Here is a 24,309-nt window from a genome sequence, read left to right on the forward strand (position 1 = left end):
TTTTAGGATTTATATTTTATTTTTCTCATAAAATATGAGAACTTGGCAGAGAACAACATGACATCTTCCTAAATAAACTAGTTCCAAATGTAACCCTAGCTACCATCATTATGCTTTCTTGCCTGAAAAGCATTTTTTTCTCTGCAGTTCTGCATCCCACCAGCTAATTCAAAGGCCAGTACAGAAGTCACTTCCCTCAGATAGTATTATGACTGAATCTTGACTCTGCAGCAATTCTGCACTCTTGGACATAATTTGTGGAAAATTATTTGTTTCTCAGGCTGTTGTTTTGTACTGTTCTCATATAGCTGCATTTATTTTATATTCCTTCCAGAACACTATCACAGCATCTAGTATAATAAATGCTTGTTTAATGAATAAATGAACTTCAGTTGTCATTGACTACAGGAATTTTAATGCTTTCTCAGAGTATAAAATGAATTGTAAATGTTATTTAGGTAACACTTTCATTCTATATAAAGATAATAGTATTTATTTTTGTTCTGTAGAAGAGTTGTTTCTTCATTTCAGGATCCAAATGAAGACAATCTAGTGTACCCTCCTCCTGCTTTTTTTTTTTTAACTTTACAAGGACATTCGCTTGTACAAGAACGTGTGTTTTTTATGAACTTTTCTATATTGTTTTGTAAGCAAAATCATGCTAGTCCTCCCTTAGTAGGTCACCTGAAATTTATCTACCCAATTTTGGAGAAGGAAAAGAAGAAGAAAAAATAAATAAAAGCTTTGACCCTTTATCCATTAGAAAGATTTTTGATCCTCAAATCTATGTAGTTGTACTGTCTACAAGCAAAACCCAATTTGGTTATTGAATAAAGAATAGGATAATGGAGTAAAGGAATGACCCAGCCCAGGATGACCAAATTTTCTTCCTTCTTTTCTTTCTTTCTTTCTTTCTTTCTTAATGCTAGAAAGTTCTATGCTTTTTTATTTGGTTTTGTTTTGAGATATAACTTAGTACTGCAAGTAATCCATACAGGAAGTATATAAGATAAGTACCCAGGTGAAAGGAAAATAGCAACATCTTGCTTCAAAGGACAATGAACATCATCTGACAAGTCTAGATGATTTTTCTTGGGAAGAGGAATCCTTCTCTAAGCTTCTCAGTATTGGCTTTCTCATCTGAAAATAGGAATAATAATGGCCCCACCATAGCTACTATGAGGATCAAATGAGATGATGCATGCAAAGCAAATGTGCTCACCAAATGTTAGAATTGTTTTTTCCATTTATTATTTTTAGCTGTGACCTTACGTAAATGATTTAGCCATGCAGTGCATCAGTGTCCTCATCTGAAAACAGTGATAATAATGAGAACTAATTCACAGGGACACTGTAGGATTATATAAGATTACATGAGATAATGGATATAAAACAGACTTGATAATTGATAACTGTTAATCACCTCCATTATCATAATCTCGATTACCATCATCTTCATCCCCATTGTTAGCAAACTCTCAGAGAATGGCAAAGATGATTTATTGGGAAGCTATTTCAGGTGAACTAAAACATTGCATGTGTCAGAGACTCAATTTGTGACCAAAAAAAAAAAAAAAAGCAAAGGAATACGACAGAACACAACCAGGGCTGGCAGCAACACTGATGTTAGAGGATTGTTTGTTTTGTTTCCTTAAAAATGTACTTTTTTTTTTTTTTTTGATACCTGGATTGAACCTAGGGGTGCTTAACCACCGAGCAACATCCCTAGCCCTTTAAAATTTTATTTAGAAACAGGGCCTCACTAGGTTGCTTAGGGACTCAATAAATTGTTGAGGCTGGCTTTGAATGTCTGATCCTCCTCTCTCAGCCTCCAGAGCCACTGGGATTTCAGGTGTGCACCACTACTCCCGAAATTTACTAATCTTTATTATAATAAGTGTATAACGTTAAGTACTGTGTACAGTATCTACCTCTTTGAGAGACTGAAAGTAAAATATAACTCCCCTCCTTCAACAACTACAGGAAGTAGGCTAATACTCAGAGCATGATTTTGCTTACAACATAATATAGAAAAGTTCATATAAAACCTACACTGGCATTTATATTAACTAACTTTTGTCATTTATATTTTTTCAATGTGACTTTCAAACAAGTGCATTTTATGGTACATACACTATAATTTTTATTTTTTTCTTATAGAAAAGAAACATTGGTTTGTTTGTTTGTTTGTTTGTTTGTTTTAACAAAATCATTTATCTTCCTGAAGCTTCACTTTGCTGATACCAGCACTTCACAGGAACTTCCAGAGTCATGTGAGACATGCACACAGGGAGAATAAACCTTCATGTAAATGTGAATTTCTCCCTGCTGGGAATAAAGTTAAACAATTCACATTTGACCTAATACTGTGTGCATAATAATGTTACTGCCATTGAGAAGGAGAAATGCATAAAATTTAAAACTAGGGATATATTTATAGTGATTTATTTGAGCTGTCCACACTAGTCTGTACTTTGTTTTTCTCTTGGCCAAGAACAAAAAGCTGTGGTGGGATTGTGACTCAGTGTTGGAGTACTTGCCCTTCACGTGTGAGACACCGGGTTCAATCCTCAGCACCACATAAAAATAAATAAGTAAAATAAAATATTGTGTTAATCTACAACTAAAAACATTTTTAAAAAAGAACAAAAAGTTATAAAATATTAGTAACTTTAATTTTTAGTTCTAAAATTCTTGTTTTGCCCATTAAATTTTTAGTTCTATGAATAAGTAAAAAAAAATAGACACAGGTGCATTAAGATAGGTTTAAAATAATAATGTAGAGCTTAAATACATTATATTAATATTAATATCATTATGTTAGAATTACTATATGATAACTATATTACTATTGGGATATATTTAAAATTTTATAAAGATGTTCCACATCTGGGACACCAAGATAAAACAGGTTAGATATACTCATGGAGAAAGCATGGTAACCATTCCATTCTAATTGCAGACATAACTATTATACTGGTCCCAAGTCCATTGTAAAATACGAGAAAAAAAATATTGACTTCTTGAAAGTAAATCATAGAACCAATCTAAGGAGAGTCTTTTTTTTTTTTTTTTTCTCAAATATAACTTGAATTACTTAACAAGTCCTTTGCTGGTAACATTCAATGTGTACTTTCAAAAAGAATGAAAACTTAAGTCACCTTTATGCATTAAGCTCAAGGCTCAGGATACAAACACATATACCTATAAATATACCAGAAGAAAATATAAAACCCCAGGTACACCTTACAGACAGGGCTGATAAATCCAATGTGTGGGAGACCAACCTTGTACATGACTGGGTCTCACTCCCTGGCTGGGTGCTGAGGCGCTCAGTCACAGAAATGTGGCACAGCTTTCCCCACCTTTCTTGGGTTCCAGGGACAGTGTCTCATGCATGGGTGTGTCTTGCTACAGCCCATGGGTGGAGCTATGCTCACCTGTTCCTTTGTAATATAACCCCTTGCCCTGTTTGGGATAGAATCTTCCATGGAAGTGCCTTGTGCATGTCCCTTTCTCTTACTGTGTCCTTGGGTGTGACCTACCCAGATATCAGTCAACCTGCTGACAGTGGACATCAGCCCCCTGAAACCTGACCCCTTGCCTCATCTGAATAGCTTCTCCTCAATAAAGGGGTCAGCATGTGTTCTCTCTCTCTCTCTCTCTCTCTCTCTCTCTCTCTCTCTCTCTCCCTGCAGATCCTTAAGGTCAGAGGAGCCATCACAGAAACCCCAAAGAAAAATGTATTTGTGTCTCTTGTGTGGTTATTCTGCGCAGCCCAGTTAGCCCAGTTCAATTGGAGTGACCCCTGAGCCTTTTAGTCATGAACAGAAACCCGGCACCAATGCACAGTGGGAAGAATTACTGGAATACCTAAAAAGCTCAGGAGAGACTTTGAGAAATCTGGACACCAAGTATGAAGAGGGTGAGACATGGCCTATCTTCTGGGATAATTTCCAGTTCCCAAGTTAGTCTTAAGAAAGTCACAGGATCTCTTTCCTGATCCTTCCATCTTGTCCTCTCTGGGGTCCAAAAATATCAGTGAGAGTAGGAGCTGGGAAGGAGTGTGCTTATTTTCCAACTTTCTCTCTGGCATTTAAATGAACATTTTTTTTTTTTTTTTTTTTGGTGGAGGAAAGTATGCATTATCACATTTTATACAGAATTACATCATACAAAATTCTCCTGCACTGCTCAAAACTTGTATTAAGATGTGTCTGTCAAGTCTACATTTTGTACTTCACTATTGAACTTTCCAGAAGTAATTGAGTAATCAAAACAGATTTCTTCAGTTTTTCACAAAATTGCTTTGAATTTGAGATCGATGTAGAGGGAGACTGCCTTCTGATTTCCAATTCATCTTTCGTTTTTTTCAGTTGTGAGCCAGGCAATTTCTAACACACCGTGTTTAAAATGAGATAATGGTAATTTTTTTTTTTAATTTAGTAAATCCCAGGTCTGGGGAAAAAGAATAATTCGTAAGACTCTTTCATATGGAGTCAGGGGACACAGGAAGGAGAAAAGACAGGGAAGAGCAGAAAAGAAAGTCAATATTTATTGGTCACGTGGGGGAATGTTAGAAACATTTCAAGTCACAGGAAGATTGTCCAGGCGCCTTGACTTTTCCCTTTTCCCTGGACCACTCTTACCATTTCTGACTCCCTCTGATGTCTCAGGCCTCAACTCTCAGACCACCTCCCCAGCCAGAGTCTATGAACACCCAGTGCAGCCTTTCCCTGCATACTCCCTCACTCTGTACTCCATACCACTTGGACATTCATCCATTGTTCTGAGTACTCATATGTTCACTTGCTTATTTTTCACCTATTATTTATTTATTTATTTATTTATTACGTCTTTGGTTATTTTCTGAGCCCACTGATTAACATGTGAGATTTTGAGAGTCAGGGATGTGCCTCTTTTATTTATTTCCATATTCTGCAAAATGAACAATGCCTACCAGATACAGTAGAGTTTTCAAACACTGTAATTGAATGAAGAATGGTAAGACACCAAGCTTCCTCCAGAGACATCTGCTCAAGTTTCCTGTCCAGGCTGTCCTCTTTCCAGTTGGCCTGTGCACTCCAGATGAGGATCTCACAGATATTTTTCCTGCTATAGCCCAAAGGCTGAAAAGTTCCCCCAGCTCCACCCTGTACTGTGCATCACACCCTTTCTCCTCCAAACTGTCAGCCTGCAATGGATAAGACTGAGCACTTGGAGCCCTCTACTCCCTCCCCGCCAATTGCCAACTATATGCCCTAGTTTAGTCATTTAAAAATGGTGGGGGGGGGACAGAGAAACAGAAAATAATTACACCTACTGCCAAGATCGAATGAGATTGTCTGTGTGAGACACTTGGTAAAGCCTGGAACCCAGGAAATGTTAAGTATTAAGTATTCATCATTATTTTATTCCCATGCCTTTGAGCATTTAGTCAAAATGCCACTTTTTATGTTAAAGTTTCAGATGTGTTTGTTTTCTGTTTGTGTCCAGCATAGTATCGTGTTTACTAATTAAGAAATTCAAAGATTGCCTGATCCAACTTAGTAAAAGAAAGGGTAAGGAGAGTTAACAAAATCAAAACAGAACAAAAATGACCCAATAGGTGAGTTATTACCTGTTGATTCAAATTATATTTCCCTTGCATTTTTAAAATTCTGGTGAAGAAAGTTTGGTGCTTAAAATTCTGTACTTTGGCTAGTGGGCTCAACTTAGATTTCTACTTTAATCTCACATACTGCTTGCTTTCAAGCGAACAGGCTTCAAGCTTGTCACGATCTTGGTAATTTTTCAATCCCTTAGGGAATATTTTATCACTATTGGCTGGAAGGCAACTGAAATATTATTTTGTATTTGACTTTACCTAAATGGTAATTCACAGATCCATTGGATTGTTGCCCAGACAACTGAAAATAATAAAATCAAGAGAAAAAAAGATTAAGCTAAGTAATACTAATTTCCATCTTAAAGAAATGTAAGTGAATATGCAGGTGAAATAAATACTAGGTGAAAAAAGTGCAAACTCTACTAGCATACATTTATTGAATTTAACAAGGGTTGTGCTGTTGGCTCACCCTCCGGATCCTATAGGATTCCAGCAAATTAAACTTCTCCAACTGGCAAGTTAATAGTGTTGATGTAATGCTGCTTGTCCCCAGACAGCTGAACTCAGCAACTCCAGTTCCATTTTTCCTTTCCAAAGGATAGCTGAAGAAACATTCCTGGGACACATGTAACATGTTTGCTTTTTCAAGAAAGAAATTTAGTTCACATTTTCCTCTATAGCTCTATGTCTTATGCCATGATTTCTTTTTTTTAACACATTTTTAGTTGTTGATAGATCTTTATTTTATTAATTTATATGCGGTGCTGAGAATTGAACCCAGGGCCTCACACATGCCAGACAAATGTGCTACCGCTGAGCCCCAGCCCCAGCCCCTTATGCTATGATTTCTATAGATTTTATTTGTTTGGGTAAAAAGAACAATATTTAGAGTATTCCAAAAGTTCACAGATCTGAAGTTCAAGGAAAAGGGATTTTTTTTTGTCCTATATGTATACATATTATTGTCCTATATGTATTGTGGTCCTGTATGTATTACCATTCAGGGGTTATTCTCTTCGGTTTTTCAACACAGGAGGGCCTGTGGACATTGCTGCTGCTTCTGCTTTCTCCTCCCCTTTCCTACACAGAGCAATTCCCTTACAAGTCCACTTTTTCAAAAGTGAATATAAGACACATAACTGTAACCTGTGTCTCCTAACAATATAGCATTTACAATTCTCAAAGCCAATGGTTAAATCCAGCTCCTTATTTATAATTCCAGGAAAATATTCTATAGTGTGAAAATATAATTTTTCAGCTATTCCCTTGATGAACAATCAACTCATTTTCAGGTTTATTTTCCATCAACATGGTGGAAGTTAATCGTTTTTGTTCATGATTTTACATGTGGGTTCTTTTGAGTCTGCACATTATATTTTAAAATATAAGGCTTATGGGTCAAAGGTCTATTTATCTATCTTAAATAGCTTTAAAAACATTTAGATCTATATGTATCAACATTTTCTTATTTAAAGGTAATATAGATATTGCTATGGTATCTCTATTTGATCCCATCAGCTCAGGTTTTTCATTTTATTTATTTATTTATTTATTTGTTTATTGGTAGAAAATGGCTCTTAACACTCAAAAGCAACAACAACAAGAACTTATGCCTTGTTTTAAGTAGAAAACTTTAATCTAGAAATAAAATGTGCCTCAAATCAAACTGATTTTCATTGTTACTATGTTATTTCAAGATTATTCATATTTTAGCAGTTCTTTTTTTTTTTCAAACTTTTGACAGAACATTGTGTGGGTGCTAGGTACTGAACAAATGACCACATTGGCAGACTCAGCTGTGTATTTAACAACAGCAAAGCATTACCAATATATTTGATGGAACAACACATTATTAATCACATTTCTATTTAGGCCATTACCAAAGATTCACTTGTTCCTGAAATTTTGTTATAAGCCAAATCATTAAATTTCTTTGCTTATTTTCAAGTATTAGTAGAACTATTAAGTCAACAAGGTTTTTCTTGAGTTAATGTTAGAATGCACAGTATACATCATGGATCTGTTTTTATGACATACAAGGTGTTTTGTTTCTACTTTTTTGCTATGGAAAATAGTTAACTGGCTATCTCTTTGATATGTGTAGTCGTAAAATGTGACTAGTTTATATAAGAATATTTTAAGTAAGAAGAAAACAAAGGAAAATCCTGGGATTTAGAGATGACCATTTTCACTGACCATCAATATGTATTATTTCATATAATTCTTCAACAACTTATGAAATTAGCATTCACAGATGAGAAACTGAGTTTCAGAGACACCAAGCAACTTGCTCAAGGTCTCACAGCAAATAAATTGGAAAGCCCATACTTGATCCCATCATCTGTCTGGTGTTGAGGCCCACACTAGTATATTCTTTGCTCTCTACGGAACCTGACACATTGATCACCATGCACTTTTGCCCCAATGTTTTTCCTTTCTTGGTTATAAGTCACAGGTCAGTCTGAATCAACAGTCAGTGATACAGACATGAAGCGAAAGTTCCTTTGGCTATAGCACTTCTACATAACTGGAATGGATCTGGTCCCCTCTTGGAGAGGAAGGGGGTTATTCCTGGTCCTGCTGAGCTGGCTCCTCTTCTGAGGTTAACATTTCTCCCAGAAGCTTGAGGTTGGTGGTAGGACATGGAACATTGTTTAGTCTCAGACTTCATCCTTTTGTTATAGTCAATATTTCTACGAGTGTATTAAAGCTATTCACCAAACACTAATTCAATGTTACATGACCTTCTGGGTGTACACTTTTCTTCCCTTTAGTTTTTTTTTTTTTTAATGCTGAGAATTATTTGGGAAGCTAAGGACATTTTTCTTTGAGACTTCCAAAAGGCACACTGGAAAGTACCTCAAATGTCTCATGCTTAATAAGTATTCATGAGGAGGAGGGAGGTAGTAGTAACATTGCAATCCTCCTTATATTAGACTGTTGTTGAATAATTTGAGCATTGATAATTTTAGAATATTTTCAGCAGTGGAAAATTTAAGCAAGACTCACATCATCTTCAGAGGCAACACATGTTCATCCATGGCCTGTCATGAAATGCACAGCCTTTTGTAATTTCATATGCAAAAGGGTAGAAGGTCTTTTCTTTTCCTTCCTGAATATGATGCCTAACTATAACACCAAATAGTATGGAATTCTTAAATTAGCTAATACTATTTTCTCAGTTCGTATAGCATTAGGTTTTGTTGGTGATGGTGGCGGTGTTTTAAATATTTGTCCTGCTTCCTAGTTAAAAAAAAAAAAAAAATACAGCAAGAGGACTAACTTGGGGAAGTTTGGGATAAAAATGTACCCGGAGTGTAGGGATGGGTGGGGATGGAGGCAGTGGGGGATGCTCTTTGAAAATGGCAAGAGAATCTTTTTCTCAATTCTCCTACTGCCATGCAAGACTTTGGGAATTAAGCACCACGCCCAGCCTGTAACTCTTGAACACTGAGGTTAAGGCTGAAACACTACCTGCTGCTCCCTTCTCCAGCATCACACACAGACCAGGTCTGGCAAAATAGGCTGGCTGTTAGCCAAACTCCGAAATCACCAACCCCAGACACCTGCAGCTGGTTCCTTGCCAGAGAGCCCAGGACGCCTGGGGTTGGAAAGATGGAAAGCCACTGAAGCCACAGATGCACGCACGCACCCAGGACCGGGAAAAATTGAGAAGCGGTTGAAACCATAGATGCCCAGGGAAGAGCTGCTCTCCCTGGAAGGGTGCCTGGCATGCACGGCTCTGGCAAACATCCAGGATGCCCAGCGAAAAGCATTCCCACACCTGCATGCGCTCAGAGTGCCAGCGCTCACCCACACACCCCAAATTCACAAACAAGGCACATGGCAACGTCCTTTCCCCTGGGTACCCCTATCTGGGTGGCACTCTGTTCTAGGCAGACAAGCCCTTTCTCTCTCTCTCTCTCTCTCTCTCTCTCTCTCTCTCTCTCTCTCTCTCTCTCTCTCTCTCTCTCTCTCTCCTCATCTTGCAAGTTTCTAAACCTGAGGGTGGGTGACCCTGGGCTGCGCTCAGGGCTCCTAGTGTTGCCCTGGAATCCACCGGGTACCCGTGTCATGCCCAAGAGACGCACAGGCATCTCGCGCACGTTCCAAGCTCCCAGAGAGGACAAAAGGGGATAAGGGTCCCAATTTGAGTAAAGAAACGGTGACTGCTGAGACAAGCTTCTAGGGCTGTCTGCAAGTGCCTCAGGGAACAATACCCAGGGCCCGGGGCATTCTCACCAGTTGTATCCTCTGCCACGCTTGAACTTGACGGTAAGCACAGTCTCCAGGAAGAGCAAGAGGTTGAGCAGCGCCAGCAGCCAGTACCGTGGATCTCCCGTCACCTCGGTCACTCGCCAGACCCCGACCAAGGAGTGCAGCACAAACAGCAGCCTGGTGACGAGGTCGTTGAGGAGGACCAGTCCCTCCATGCCTGCCCTTGCGCTTGGCCCGAGGCACCTCGCCTGAACCCTGCGGACCCTGCTAGAAGCGCCCAGAGCCCGCTGATGGGTAGGAACTTGACAGCACTGAGACCTGATGCTGCAGTCTTCCCTCCTCACCCTCCCGCGACCGATGCCGGTAGGACAGGAGAGCGTGACTCGCCCCTCCCCCCAAACTTCCTGAGAACTCTTCAAAGAGGGGAGAATCCAAACCCAGCTTTTCCAGACTGCTGGGTTTTGCAGGGTGCGGGGCTGCGCCGCTCAGGCTCCTGGGCGTTATTTTCCAGCTCCACTCATCCCCCTCCCAATCCTGGGGCCAGTCTCCATCACCATCACCGTGCTCTATCCCCACCCCCAGGCCTCCGTGGGGTCCACAAGAATTTCCCCCACTCTGAGGAGCTGTAAAGAAGAGGGAGGTGGACAGAAGGTCAAGGTGCTGCATAGCAAGATGGGGCGGGGCGCTAGGAGAGAGGGGGCGCCCCTCTGGCACCTCCTCTTTACTTTTCCACCAAAGTACTCTTTAATTCACTCCCACGTTTCACAGGAACATGCTCTCAGGGTGATTCGAAGCTAGCATGCTGGAAAGCCAAAGAATCTGCTGTCCATGCAGTTTCAGAAACACAGCAGCGCCTGCCCAGTTTAAAGAATTGAAACTTTCCAGGACCAGACAAAGTCAGCAGCTCTGGGCTCTCCTGGAGCTTCTTACATCTCCTTCAGCGCAAGGGTGACCCTGGTCACTTACTCTTCCAATGCTTTCATTAAAACAGATAATTTGGGGCTGGGGTTGTGGTTCAGCGGTAGAGCGCTGGCCTCACACGTGTTCAATCCTGGGTTCGATTCCCACCACCACATAAAAGTAAATAAATAAAGTGAAGGTATTCAATGAAGGTCCAACTACAACTAAAAAATAAGTATTTAAAAAACCAGAAATAATTTTTATTATGCCATCCCTGACTCCCACCATTATCCCTAACCCCTTGGGGGTGGGGATGGAGTGGTGCAGCAAGATAAGAGGGCAGAGGGGAATATGAGGGAGAAGAAAGAAGGTAAAGTCAGGGATGAGATTAAGAGGTGAGATTCCTGGAAGGGAGACCTGCACTCTTGAGATCAAGGACCCTTAAGTTAAATTCTGGTCTTTCCGGCATCCAAGGCAAAGTGGAAGCTTAAGTCAGACTTTCCTAAATCACCTTCATGATTTCTATTTGTTTGTTTGGTGTGCTGTTATTTGTGATACTATTTACTTAACATTTTTCTTTAAATAAACTTTTTTTTTTAACTGAAATCTATTTGTTGTAAAAAGGAACTTTATATCATTTGTAAATGGAAACCCAGTACAGTTGTCTATAGATGGAAGGTAACTGCAAAATAATAATAATAATAATAATAATAATAATAATAATAATAATAATACAATGGACTAAGTTGTTAAAAATATCATTAGGTATTCTTGTCTCCAAAGCTCTGTACCTCAGATTTCCTTTCTTTGTTATAAATGGAGATTTTAAAAAATTATAGATTACTACCAAGCAGGAATGCTCTGTTGTTCACATTAGTAACATTGAAATAAAAACACAAGGGGAATATCTTTTCTAGTTAGGTTTATTCTATTTAAAACAACGGTATACCATAAGTCAAAAAACTATGAGTTATTTGATTATCTCTATTGGGTGAAAAAGAAATCAAACTGCTTAGAGAAAATGTAGAAGCTATTTTTGGTACTGAGATCTGTAAGAATTTATTTATTTACTTTTCCTATGGTCTGTATTGTCTCACAATATCTTGCAGGAAACCCTGCAATGATTTGCGGGGGTGGGGTGGGGTGGGGTGGGGGTGTTTAGTATAGTGCTGCTCAATATAAACTGATAGCAGTGAGCACATTCAAGGAAAAGGAAGTGGAGAGCATGGTAGACAAAGGTAGCAGAGGCAGCAGCAGGGTGTAAAGATCAAAGATCCAGTGCCCACCAAGTAGCCTCTGGGAATGCTGACTAAGTCACTTAGGAGTGTTGTAGCTTTTATTGCCCTCTTGTAGCTTTTATTCCCCTGAGTGTTAATCAGCTTTCTGTTGCTGTAACAAACTACCTGAGAAAATCAATTTAAGAGATGAAAGAGCCAGGGCTGGTGGCACATGCCTGTAATCCCAGTGGCTCTGGAGGCTGAGACAGGAGGATTACAAATTCAAAGCCAGCCTCAGCAATTTAGCAAGGCCCTAAGCAACTTAGCAAGACCCTGTCTCTAAATAAATAAATAAAATGAAAAGGGCTGGAGATGTGGGCCATAGTTAAGCACCCCTGGGTTCAAATCCTGGTTCCTTAAAAGAAAAAAAGGATGAAAGATTTGCTTTAGCTCATGATTCCTGAGATTCCAGTTCATGGTTAATTGGTTACTTTGATTCTGGGTTTGTGAGAAGGCTGAATTTCATGCGAGAGGGTATGAAGGATCAGAGTTGCTCACCTAATGGCAGCTAGGAAGGGAGAGAGAGTGAAGATGAGATGTAGACCCCAAAGGCACATTCCTAAGGACCTCCTTCAATTAGCCCTTACCACCCACATTTCCTATCACTTCCCAATAGTCCACTTATTTGTAAACTCATCAGTTGATTAATTCACTGATGAGGTCAGAACTCTCAGGATCCAAGCACTTTCCAAAAGACTCACATCTGAACATCACTACATTAGGGACCAAGCTTTCAATACATGAGCCTTTGGGTTACATTCCAGAGGCAAACCATAACACCCAGCTTCCATAACACCTAAGTTCCTTATTTGGAAATTGGTAGATAGTAAGTAGATGCTAAGTCTATCTACTCATAGGCTCACTAGGGGACCAGATGTATTCATCGATATAAAGTGTCTGACGGGTATTAGAAATTGGAGATTACTGCCAGGACCAAAACAAAACAAAACAAAAATTAGTCCAGAGAGCTATTCTGAGAAAAGGACAAATAGGAATAGAAAGACAAATGTGTCATTCCCAATGCATGTCAAAACCTTTTGGCAGGACCCTACTAGGAGCACATTCAGAACTGAACTGGATGGGTTTGCTACTTTTTATATAAAGGGAAGCACATTTCAAGGGGACCCATGAGTGTGTCAACAAGAAGGTTTTAGAAAGGTAAAAAGTTTTAGAAATGACTTGCTAGAAAGTATTGGCCTTGACTTAGGCAATGTTAAGGCTTAAGATAATAGGACTATAGATTGTATGCTTTCAAAAATAGACTTAATTTTATGATTGGCGGTCTTGATAAATTTAATTTAGATAAGGGAATGTTGGTCACTTCTGTGGCTTGTACAATATTCATGCTTTGATTGTGTTCAGTCATGACTATGAAGCAGTCTTATTTGTGTCTTTATCCACAACAATCACACTGTTGACCTTGCCTGGTGTTATGTGAACATGTTGTATTCAAGAAGAGGACTCCAAAGCCAGACTGATGGTACGAGAGCAATGTCTGCTGTCAGGAGTTCTTTTCTCTTTCTCACACCTGTCAGGAAGAGCTCCTTAGGAGGAGTGCCGAAAAGAAAGAAGGAGGTTCATCTGACATCTTCCAAACATCTTTGCAATTCTCTGTTTTGAAGGATTCAGCTCAGTATAGCTTCTGTTGTCTCTGGATCTGAAAAACAAGAACTATCATTAAAAAGAATATAAAGTTTTCTTTCTTTTTAATTATCTCCTAAGCCCATTTACAAGGACTGGAGGATTTGAGAAATATCTTGAGATCTTCAACCTAATAGTCCAGTAATATTTAGAAAAGAGGGAAAAATTGTAATTGTTATTTTTAAAAAAATCCACTCTTCTTGAAAAAGCCATCTCAGCAGCATGCACCCAGTTCTTGAGGTTACACTAAAGCAGAACTTGCTCAAACCATTGTCTCATGGGGAAGCATCACCAGATTTTTCTTCCTCTCACAGTACAAAGTGGGCATCATCGTTGTCAGGCTTCTTTTCAAATTAGGGTGATTTGAGTTGCAAGAAAGATACTTTCCCGTGCTAGCTCAAGTAAAAGTAGTAGTTTTTGGAAAGCAATGCATGATCTAAAAATGGAACTAGACTCCTTAGAATTAAGAACAGGAAGTATAATAACAGGACCTTGGCCATCTAGAACTGGAAGCCAACTCAAGTAGCACCAGGGATCACATGAGTACAGTTTGTGGATCTTTGCAATAGCAGCTCTCTGACGTTGGCTTCCAGCCAATTTCTCCATGCTGAGTTCAGATTCCTGAGAAAAGAACTTCAACTGACTTCCTTTAATTTTAGATACCAGGTCACATCATAAATCACTGCACTGGCAATCAGTGGACCTCAGTGCTTTCACTGGCCATCCCCATGCAAAGACAAGTTTAGTGTTGCTAGATTCTGGGTAGAGTCTGAACAGGAGAGAAATGGGACATCCTAGGCATGTTGAGCAGCTTGCCTAATACCATCCACCTATGAGCTGACATGTACATACCCTACACCTACAATGCCAAAGATGTCCCTAACTAATTCTATCTAAACATTGGCATACAATTGTCCACCCACCTATGGCTTTCAAACAGAGGTGCAATTCAGTCACATCTATCCTATGGCTACCCAAGCTGCAGGTTGATCTCAGAAGCTGCAGTCTCCTGATGATCCTCATTCTTCTCTTAGCTCCTCTATTATCCTATTCAGACATCACCCTTACATGTAAGTGTGTGTGTGTGTGTGTGTGTGTGTGTGTGTGCATGTATGTGTAATACCATGCAAGGAAAACATCAATCACTATAGGCAAGTGCAAGTCTATTCCCCAGAAGAATTTTTCATCACTAACACTTTCCATTTTTATTTTTTCTAGTGATTAAAACTATACTTTTAAAATAGCTGGGGGTGGTGGCACACGTCTATAATTCTAGTGACTCGGGAGGCTGAGGTAGGAGGATTTCGAATTCAAAGCCAAGGACCTAAGCACCTTAGTGAGATCCTGTCTCTAAATAAAGTATTTTAAAAAGGAGAGGAAATATGGCTCAGTGATCAAGTGCCCCTGGGATCAATCCCGGTACCAAAACAAACAAACAAACACATTTTATACTCCTTTATTCATTTACCAACTTATAGAACTCTTGACTTCTTTGTTTGAAATGGGGGAGAATCCACTACTCCCACAACACCTTCTTACTCATTCTCCATTATCTAAATCTTGCCAATCATGCTCTCTATATCAGTAACATTCTATTCTCTGGCTATGATTATAATCTCTTGTTAATTGACCTTAAAAATTGAAGATCAAAAAGCTAACAAAATATATAATTAGTTCTCAATATATATTTTTAGATACAGTGTGTTTGTCCCTGAACTTTGAAAACATTTCTCCATTATGTTCTAGAATCCAACATAACTAAAAAGTCTGATCATTTTCTTTTTGTAAATAAGTATTTTTTTTAATGTCTAGTATTTTTCAGGATTTTTTCTTTATCATGGAGTGCTCCTTATTTGACCCTGCCTACATATTGGACTTTTTCTTAATATATCCTCCCTAGTGTCATACTCTGTATCTTTAGTTAAGTTGAATCAATCTTCTTTTGTAACTTCTTTTATTATTTCTTCTGTATTGCTTGTTTTCTCTTTCTGGGATACTTTATACTTTTTACTTTTCTCTTTTTCATCTGTATTGTGTTAGTTTTTCTTAAATGTATCGTATGGATGTCTAGCTTAGTCTTCAGATTATTTTATGGTTGAGTTTCATCAGTGATTTTTTGTCACCTTATTTTTTCAACAAGCCTTAATTATTAATTGATGCCTCATTTCCCACAGTAGCTTATTCTTTTTTGGGAGACACCAATGACTTTTCAAGTATCTTGAGGAAACATATAGTTTTTAATTATTCCATCTTCCTGAACTATTTGTCTTTATTTTATTTTATTGCTTGGTATACTCAAATCCAACCTTCACTTTTAGGGTTTTATAATCTAGTGATCTTCAGAGAATTTGATAATTCTTTGTTGTCCACTCACATTTACAAATCAGGGACTAGGCTGGTGGTAGGGTATATGTGAAACAGGTATCCTCAGTTGCTGTTGGTTTACTGAATGTGCTGTGGTCCTTGGGAATTGGGGCAGAGACCACTTATCAGGTTTGCTTTCCTGTGGAGTGCAATGAGGAGAAACAGGTAGGGGTGTTGAGATAAGGACAGTCTTCTGATAGTAGGTACTTGGTGTATCTCATTGAGTCCTTGGTAGAACTGCTTGCGGTTCTCTCCTCTACCCCATTCCACAGTTTCTGGCTGCGTGAAGATCCATATCTATCCACAGGATACTCTGATTTTGTCTAAACTCTTAAAAGGAGCCTCATCCCCTAACCCTTCCTTTAAAGAATAACTCTCAAATTTTAGTTGGAGGGAAAATATCACTGGGCAGTAGCACATGCCTATAATCCCAGCAGCTCAGGAGGCTGAGGCAGGAGGATTGCAAGTTGAAATCCAGCCTCAGCAACTTAGTGAGGCCTAAGCAACTTAGTGAGACCCTGACTTAAAATAAAAAATAAAAACAGCTGGGGGTGTGTGTGGTTCCACTAAGTACTACTTAAGTACTTAAGTACCCATGGATTCAATCCCTAATACCAAATATAATACCAAATATATATATATAAAATACCAAATATATATATATAATGCCAATATAGAATTGATACCAACCTCTAATAGGAAGCAGAGATGATCTCCAACCATTTCTACTCTTCTCAGTATAGTTACTTAACAAATAACTTGAACTTTACTGCTCTTTGTACTTGCCAGTTAAGACTTGAGCTTCCTGGAGGCTCTAAATAAAGGAATTGTACTCAGCTCTGATATCTAGCCTGTTTTCTTCTTCTCTGGCTTCTCCACTGACCTAATTCTATCTGTATTCTGTCCTCCTGAAATTCCTCAAAATTTCCATCCCACCCACTCACCGTTTCTAGCACTGTTTTTATTGTACCTTTCTGGGTTTTAAAACTTTTTTCCTGCCATTTCAAAGGGAGATTTAGCTCCTAGTTCACAAATTTGAAACAGAAAACTCACAAATTCCTTTACTGTTCTGGAATGCAGAGATTAAACAGAAACTGTACTTATATCTATTTTGCATTGTGTATAATATGAAGACCAATAGAGCTTTAGTAAGCTAACTGTAACTGAAAAAATTACTCTCATAAAAGAAGTAACGGGCCAGGTGCAGTGGTGCACACCTGTAATCCCAGAGACTTGGGAGGCTGAGACAGGAGGATCGCAAGTTGAAAGCCAGCCTCAGCAAAAGCGAGGTGCTAAGCAGCTCAGTGAGACACTGACTCTAAATAAAATACAAGGCTGGGAATGTGGTTCAATCCCCAGTGCAAAAAAAAAAAAAAAAAAAAAAAAAAAGTAAAGGTCAGTGTTAACTATCAACATTAGACATTTTGAAAACTAGAAAAATCTGAAGGGCAGGTGGGACATCTGGAGGATGCTGCCTTCTTTAAGTCACCTTCTTCAAATGTTGGTTCTACCTCTTAAGTGATAGGACAGTGAGCAAGTTACTTCATTTGTTGAAGTTTTGACTTCTCATGGATAAAAAGAATAATGGTAGTATTTCCAGTCTGCTGTTAGAATACATTGGTTGATATTTCAAAAGTCCTTAGAAAAATGCCTGAAACATAGCAAGCACTCAGTAAACATTTGCTGAATAAATAACTAAAGATATAAGTGAGGGTTGAGCAAACAACATCCCAAACAGAAATGTGTTATTTCTCAGCTGCTTCCATCACTGAGCCTTCTTCCAAAGCCAGCTGCTTGTAAACGATGGGCTAAAGAATAAAGCTACTAAATTTCATTAGTATGAGCTCAATGTTTTCTTACATTATATGAAGAAGATCTTCGGTCACTAAAGACCCAGCCTCGTCTTCTGGATGATAAGAAAGACTGAAAATGCTGATGTTTTTACTACTATGAATAGTGTGAGGCTCTTCTATCAGGATAGCTGAGTAGATAGAATTTTGACTTTAGAGTCGTATGCCAGGGTTTGAATCTGGGCTGCCACTGTAGGATGATTGTGCTCCCCACCCCATTCATTCATGGAAGCCCTAAACCCCAGCATCTCAGACTGTATGTGGAGATAAGGTCTTTAAAAAAGTGATTAAGTTAAAATGAGACCCTGTTCTACTACCAAAAAGAAAAAAAGAAGGAAACAAACTAAGACTGGATACTTTATATAATTTATATAAAAAACAAGAAATGTGTTTTTCATAATTCTGAAGGCTCTGGAGGCTGGGGAAGTCCAAGATTGAGACACTCATACATTCAGTTAACTTATGATAACCTTTTCCAGAAGGGAGGACACTGAGTCCTTAATTGACAGAAAGCAGAAGGCAAAGGGGATGAATGAATTGTCCCATCCAGTAGAGTCTTGTGGCCTAACCACCTCTTAATGGTCCCACCCCTTAATACTATCACATTGGCATGATCTGAATTTTGGAAGGAACACATTCCAACCATAGTAGCTCCTTCAGGTAGGTCTCATCCTATCTGAGAGGCATCCTTATAGGACAAGGAAATTTGAACATCCAAAGAGATGCCAGGGATGTCCATGCTTAAAGGAAAGACCAGTGGAGACACAGTGGGAAGGTAGGTATCTGCAAGCCAAGGAGAGAGGCTCAGAAGGAACCAAACCTATAATAAATTCATCTTGAACCTTTAGCCTCCCAAATATAGGAAAATGAGTTTCTTTTAGCTGAGCCTCACAGTCTAGGTATTTTGTTATTACAGCCCTGGCAAACTAATATAGCTCCAAACATATGATTTGCATAAGCTTGTGTGAGTTTCTCTCTCTCTCTCTCTCTGAGCCTCAGTTTTCTCATCTAAAGAATGAAAACATTAGTAGGATTTAACCTGCAGATTTTTGAGGATGAAATATGATCATCATTTAGCACAAAGTCTGCCTTACATTGAGGGCTAAATATGTTAGCTACTATTATTACTAAAATTCTAATTTTATTATAACATTATATAATTGTTTGTGTAATATATTTGTAACAGCTGCAATAATTGTTCTAGTTGTAATTGTCTCCAGAGAGATAGTTATCAGACCCTCTCCCTATCTGATTGAAAAATGAACAACTTTGTAAAACACACAATATATATCTTTTTGTACTCACAAATCTGTTTTACAGATGAGGAAATAAGCTATTAAATGATTTGGGAGGTGGTCAGGTACAAGGACCTGAATCTTTAAGAAAATAAGTATGACTATCTAAACTAAAATAATCAATTTGAAAAAGAAAAGATCATTTTAAACATGAACTAAATCATGATGTTTACTTTGTGTAGTTTTTTTGTTTATTATTTGATTGGTTGGACATTTTGATCCGAATTTGTTCAAATGCCTAGGGTTTTAGCTACAGTATGAAGATAACATGAATCATTGACTCACATACATTGCTAAGCACAGGAACATTCAAGTGAATTTACACTAGAAAGCACTGTAAGCTGCTGCTTCTTACAAATGTTTCTTTTATGTCTAATTTAGAGGAGGTGATCAGGAAGTTCTCTGAAGAGCTCAGCAGGTGACAGAGACAGCACCTTAGCTACAACCCCAGATTCAAAGTCTCCTATAGTGAAAACAGAGTGGAGGATACCAGCATTATTCATTTCATGATCATTAAAAGAGTCACATGAAGTAATAAATATTAAATACTTTGTCCATTGAAGTCAAGATTAATATCACCAGTGATAAATCATCTCGATAGCATGTACCTGTGACATAATGTGGTGAGAATGGCATTCTAACTAGGCAAACTTCCTCCTCCAAACATATAACCTCAGTTTATTGTTTAGTTTTTCATTGCTGTGACAAAATACTGGAGAAAATAAACTTATAAGAGGAAAATTTAATTTCAGTCTTCAATCCTCAAGTCAGCTGACTCCATCATTTTTGGGACTATAGTAAGAAAGAACGTCGTGATAAAAGGATATGGTGGGATAAAGTTACTGATCTTATGGCAACCAGGAAGCAGAGAGGGAGAGACAGAGCCTAGGGGGCGGGGAGAGAAAGGAGAGAAGAGTAGAGATAAGATATACTTTTCCAGGACAGACTCTCAGTGACACACTTCCTTCAATTATGCCCCACCTCTTACAGTTTACACCACTTCCCAGTAATGCCATCAAATTAGGAATTAATCCATTGATGAGGTCAAAGCCTTTATGTTTAAATCACTTTCCCAAAGGAAAATGCCTGCTTTAGAGACTAGCCTTCAACCCATGAGCCTTTGGGAAACATTCCAGATCTGATCTGTTACAGTCTAACCAAGACGAAAACATCAAACTCAAATTGAGGAACATTTTGCAGGATAACCTACCAGTACCTCTCAAAACTGTCAAGGTTACACAAAATAAGCAAAGACAGAGAAAGTCTCAAGGACCAGAGGAAATCAAGGAGACGTGGTGAATAAAAGTAATATGATGACGAGAATGGAATCCTGGGATACCAAAGGACGTTAGTGGAAACACAGTGAAATCTAAATACGGCCTGGAGTTTGGTTGGTACGTTAACAATAATAATCTAATGTTTGTTTCACATTTGTGACAAACATAGCATGATACTGTAAGATGTTAATAAAAGGGAAAATGAGTAAAGGGTATATACGAATGCTGCATCATGTTACAAATTTTGTGTAAATCTTAAACTATTACAAAATTTAAAATTATATTATTGGAAAGTAAAATGATTTATAAAAAGCACAGTCCCTTGGTATCCATAGAGATTGGTTCCATGACCAGGATAGTAATATTCATGGATGTTCAAGTTCCTTCAAAAAAATACTATAGTATTTGTATATAACTTAATCACATCTCCCCACAAACACTTTTAAGTCATCTCTAGATTTACTTATAAGAACCTAATACAATGTAAATGGTATGCAGATTGCTATACTGTATTGTTAAGGGGATGACAAGAAAAAAAAAGTCTGAGCATATTTAGTGCAGATGCAAATATCCTAAGTCTAATTACATAGTATGGAGTGAGATGTGAGGCAAGAAAGGCCCTAAAAACAAATGCTGAAGGGAAACAGGATCTGTGGAAATGTCAGGGAGTTGCAGCAGAGTATACCTAGACACCACTTCATGTATATGGATGCAGTGCAGTGCTTGAAAATTGGCGAATTCAAGTTTTGCTTTGTGGAACTTTCTGGAATTTGTTTTTCCAAATATATTTGATCCATAGTTACTTGAATCCAAAGATGAGGAACCCATGGACATGAAGGGGCAACCATAAAAGATTTTATTGGGTTATTTCATTTTATGTGACAGCAGCTTACAGATTTAAAAATTGCCTTTAGAAATGGCAGGTAAAGGAAGTATCATGTGATATGCTAAGAACAGTTTGAGAATAATAGAATCAATTGTATTTCTGCTGTCTTGCATGCAAGTAGTATGTTTTATTCTTAATGTCATTTAAAAAAATCATTGTCTTGGGACTGCAGGGTACAGAATTTGCTTAGTCTAACCTTCTGACTTTACAAACTGAGGCCCAGGAAAGGTAAGTGGTTTGTGTGCATGGCCTATTTGGGTTTTGTAGCTTTAAAAATGAGGAATAAAAGATATTTTTATTACACGGTACAGAAAATATATGAGTAGGTATGTGTGGACATGTATATATGAATACACACTTATATATTTAGTAAAAAATAAGATGTAAAAGCATGAGACATTTTCTTTTGTGGATCTGTAATCTGTCTTCTTTGTATTTTCTGTTTTGGTGATGTTCTTGTCTTATAGGGCTGGAGACGGAACTCAGGGCTGCACACATGCAAGGCAGTCGCTCTACCATTGAGCTACACCCATACAGCTAGTCTCGTTTGATTTTTGTTTTCAGTCTAGAGTGTTAAGGAAATACTCTTGTATGTGATAGATCTGCATTAGATATTGGTGATTTATGGGCAAAAAAAAAAAAACAAAAAAAAACAAAACCAAATACTGGAGGGAAACAGGGTCTGTGAAATGTTGGGAAGTCACAGCAGAGTATACCTACACAAGTGGACTCTGGTCCCTCACCTGAGGACCTTGCAGCCTGGTGTAGGATGCAAACACCTAATCATCTTCATGGTAGAATGTTATAAACACAGCTGGGAAGGCTCCAAGGAGAGACACCCAACCCAACTAAGGGACTGTCCTTAAGAAACCCTTCTTGGAATATTGACAGCGTGAGATGCCTCAAAAGATGAGTGGGGAGTTAGCCACGTGGAGAGGAAGAGGAAAGGAGAAGGAAATTGTGTCCTCTGCGATTGCAGGGAGAGAGGAAGGATGTGAGCTTAGATAAGATGAGGACTGAAGGGAGACAGGAAATTGGCATGGATCAGACCTCATGACTTCAGCCATCACAGCAAAGTAAGACTGGAGGCCATGTGCTGAGAGCAAAGGGTGGGGTCGGACGGAGACCCTGAGGAGAGGGCTAAAGACTTGTGCTTCTCTCTGAGGGAAATAGAGTGGAATCCAAGCAAAGGTAGATAAAGGGTTAATGAACAATTCTGAGCTGGATTGACACCAGTGTATAAGAATGTGCCATTTCCTCCAGCAGGCCTCAGCTGGCCATGGGTAGAGAAAGTGGATCTGATCCTAACATTTATCTGGGATTCCATTTTTGAGGGGGGCGGGCAGAGTCAACAAAGTGTGAGGATCTAAAGGAACCAAGGATGCTACTGTCAATTGTTCCAATATGAGATGTAAAGTCCAAGACAGGTGGGGCAAAAAAGGGAAATGGAGGAAGTTCACATATTCAAAGAAAATAGAGACAGCACAAAATCCAGTGTCTCTATAAGGTTAAGAAAAAGTAATCTCTTGAAAATAAGTTTGGTAAAAAAAGGATACTAACTCCTATGCAAAGCTTTTGAGTGAGTAAAAGGAGATACCTGGGGTGCTAAGAGAAGCATCGGATATTAAAATTAGGTGGCATGGATTCTGAAAGACAGAAACACTTAGAAAAGGGCAGAAGCTCAATTGAGTGCCAAGAGAACACATCCTGGGATATTGAAGTCATTGGGGATGCAGGATTGCAAAGCAGAAAGAGATGAAAACACTCCAAAGAGAGGACATGGGGTGGGGATGCCTTTGGTTCAGTAACCGTGGATTGCAAAATGAGAGGAACAACTGGACTAGATCGTCTCTGCTATGGCTGGAAGGTAGCAAAACAAGGTGAGCTCTGGGCTTTGGCATCAGGCTGACAGGAGTATGTAACGACAGGCAGGTACATTAATACCTCTAAGCTTCCTCTTTCTCTTTTTGTTGAGCATCACTCTAACAGGTTGCTGTGGCATTAGATAAGGTGATGTTCCTGTACCATGGTGAGTGGTAGGTACATAATAACTTAAAGTTACTGGCTTTTTCTCAACTTCGTTGCTGAGGGTCCTAGGTGGTCTTGCTAGTTTGTGCAAGGCTCTCACACAGTGGATGGAAAGCTAATGTCATCCTCATGGCAAGTGGGCAGGGCATTAGTAAGTATCTGTTGTGGCTAAGGTTTGAAAAATCCGCACATCTAATATTCAAGCCTACTTTGAGAATAAAAAATGGCAGAGGTCAACATCCCAAATCACTAATCCTAAAAATAATTCCCCTTTGAATTTAATTGCTTTCAAAGAGCTAATCTATTGCCTGTAGGTTGGAAGGAGGCAAATGTATACCCCCAAAATAAGTGGAGATCAATGAAGTTGAATTGAATAAGATGCAAGATCGAAGAGATAAAGAGAACCTGGATACAGGCAAAGTTGTTAAGCAAACTCAATTGAATTCCATGGCCCTGGGCTTGGATCGAGTTTATGAAGCAGGGGCCATTTATGAGATCCATGGCATCTTTAGTTCTCAATATGTATAACATGCTGGTTATATTTATAAAATAGAATCATAACTACATCTGGAAATTTTACATAAAAATTAAGGTTGACTTACATGCCAGCTTGATTTATATTCCCTGATAAGATGGTAAAGATTTATTTTACTTTGCACTCTTACAGCTTAGATTATTATTCATACTTTATTTTGCAAATTGGTGGTAACCCAACTGCAGCCAAATCAAGAGTTCATGTGCCAAGTTTTGGTCTGAACAAGTTTTGTATCCAATATACACTTGGCCACAAAAAATAAGGAGATAGAATAATAGGAGAGAAAAGAAAGTGTTTTATGCATTCTGAGGTTAAAAACAGATGTGAGTAGGGTCCTCCTGGAGTGTGGCTAGTTAACATCTGGTAATCCCTAATGCATTTCACTGTCCGTTTGTAAGTTTCCCCTCATGTTTAATATCAACAGCTATTC

The 24,309-nt window shown here is 38.6% G+C and overlaps 1 protein-coding gene across 1 annotated transcript in view; it reads right to left on the minus strand.

Moving 5' to 3' along the window:
• The window catches only part of Tmem26 (transmembrane protein 26), a 44,848-nt gene extending 34,689 nt beyond the window's left edge, over positions 1-10,159 (minus strand). Inside the window, exon 1 of the mRNA XM_076834583.1 lies at positions 9,851-10,159. Within this exon, the coding sequence (XP_076690698.1) occupies positions 9,851-10,041 (191 nt within the window). The 5' untranslated portion in view covers positions 10,042-10,159. The remainder of the gene's footprint in view (positions 1-9,850) is intronic.
• Between the last annotated feature and the right edge of the window lie 14,150 nt (positions 10,160-24,309).

This window comes from Callospermophilus lateralis, chromosome 15 (assembly GCF_048772815.1).
Source record: "Callospermophilus lateralis isolate mCalLat2 chromosome 15, mCalLat2.hap1, whole genome shotgun sequence".
In the NCBI taxonomy this organism is placed as follows: Eukaryota; Metazoa; Chordata; class Mammalia; order Rodentia; family Sciuridae; genus Callospermophilus; species Callospermophilus lateralis.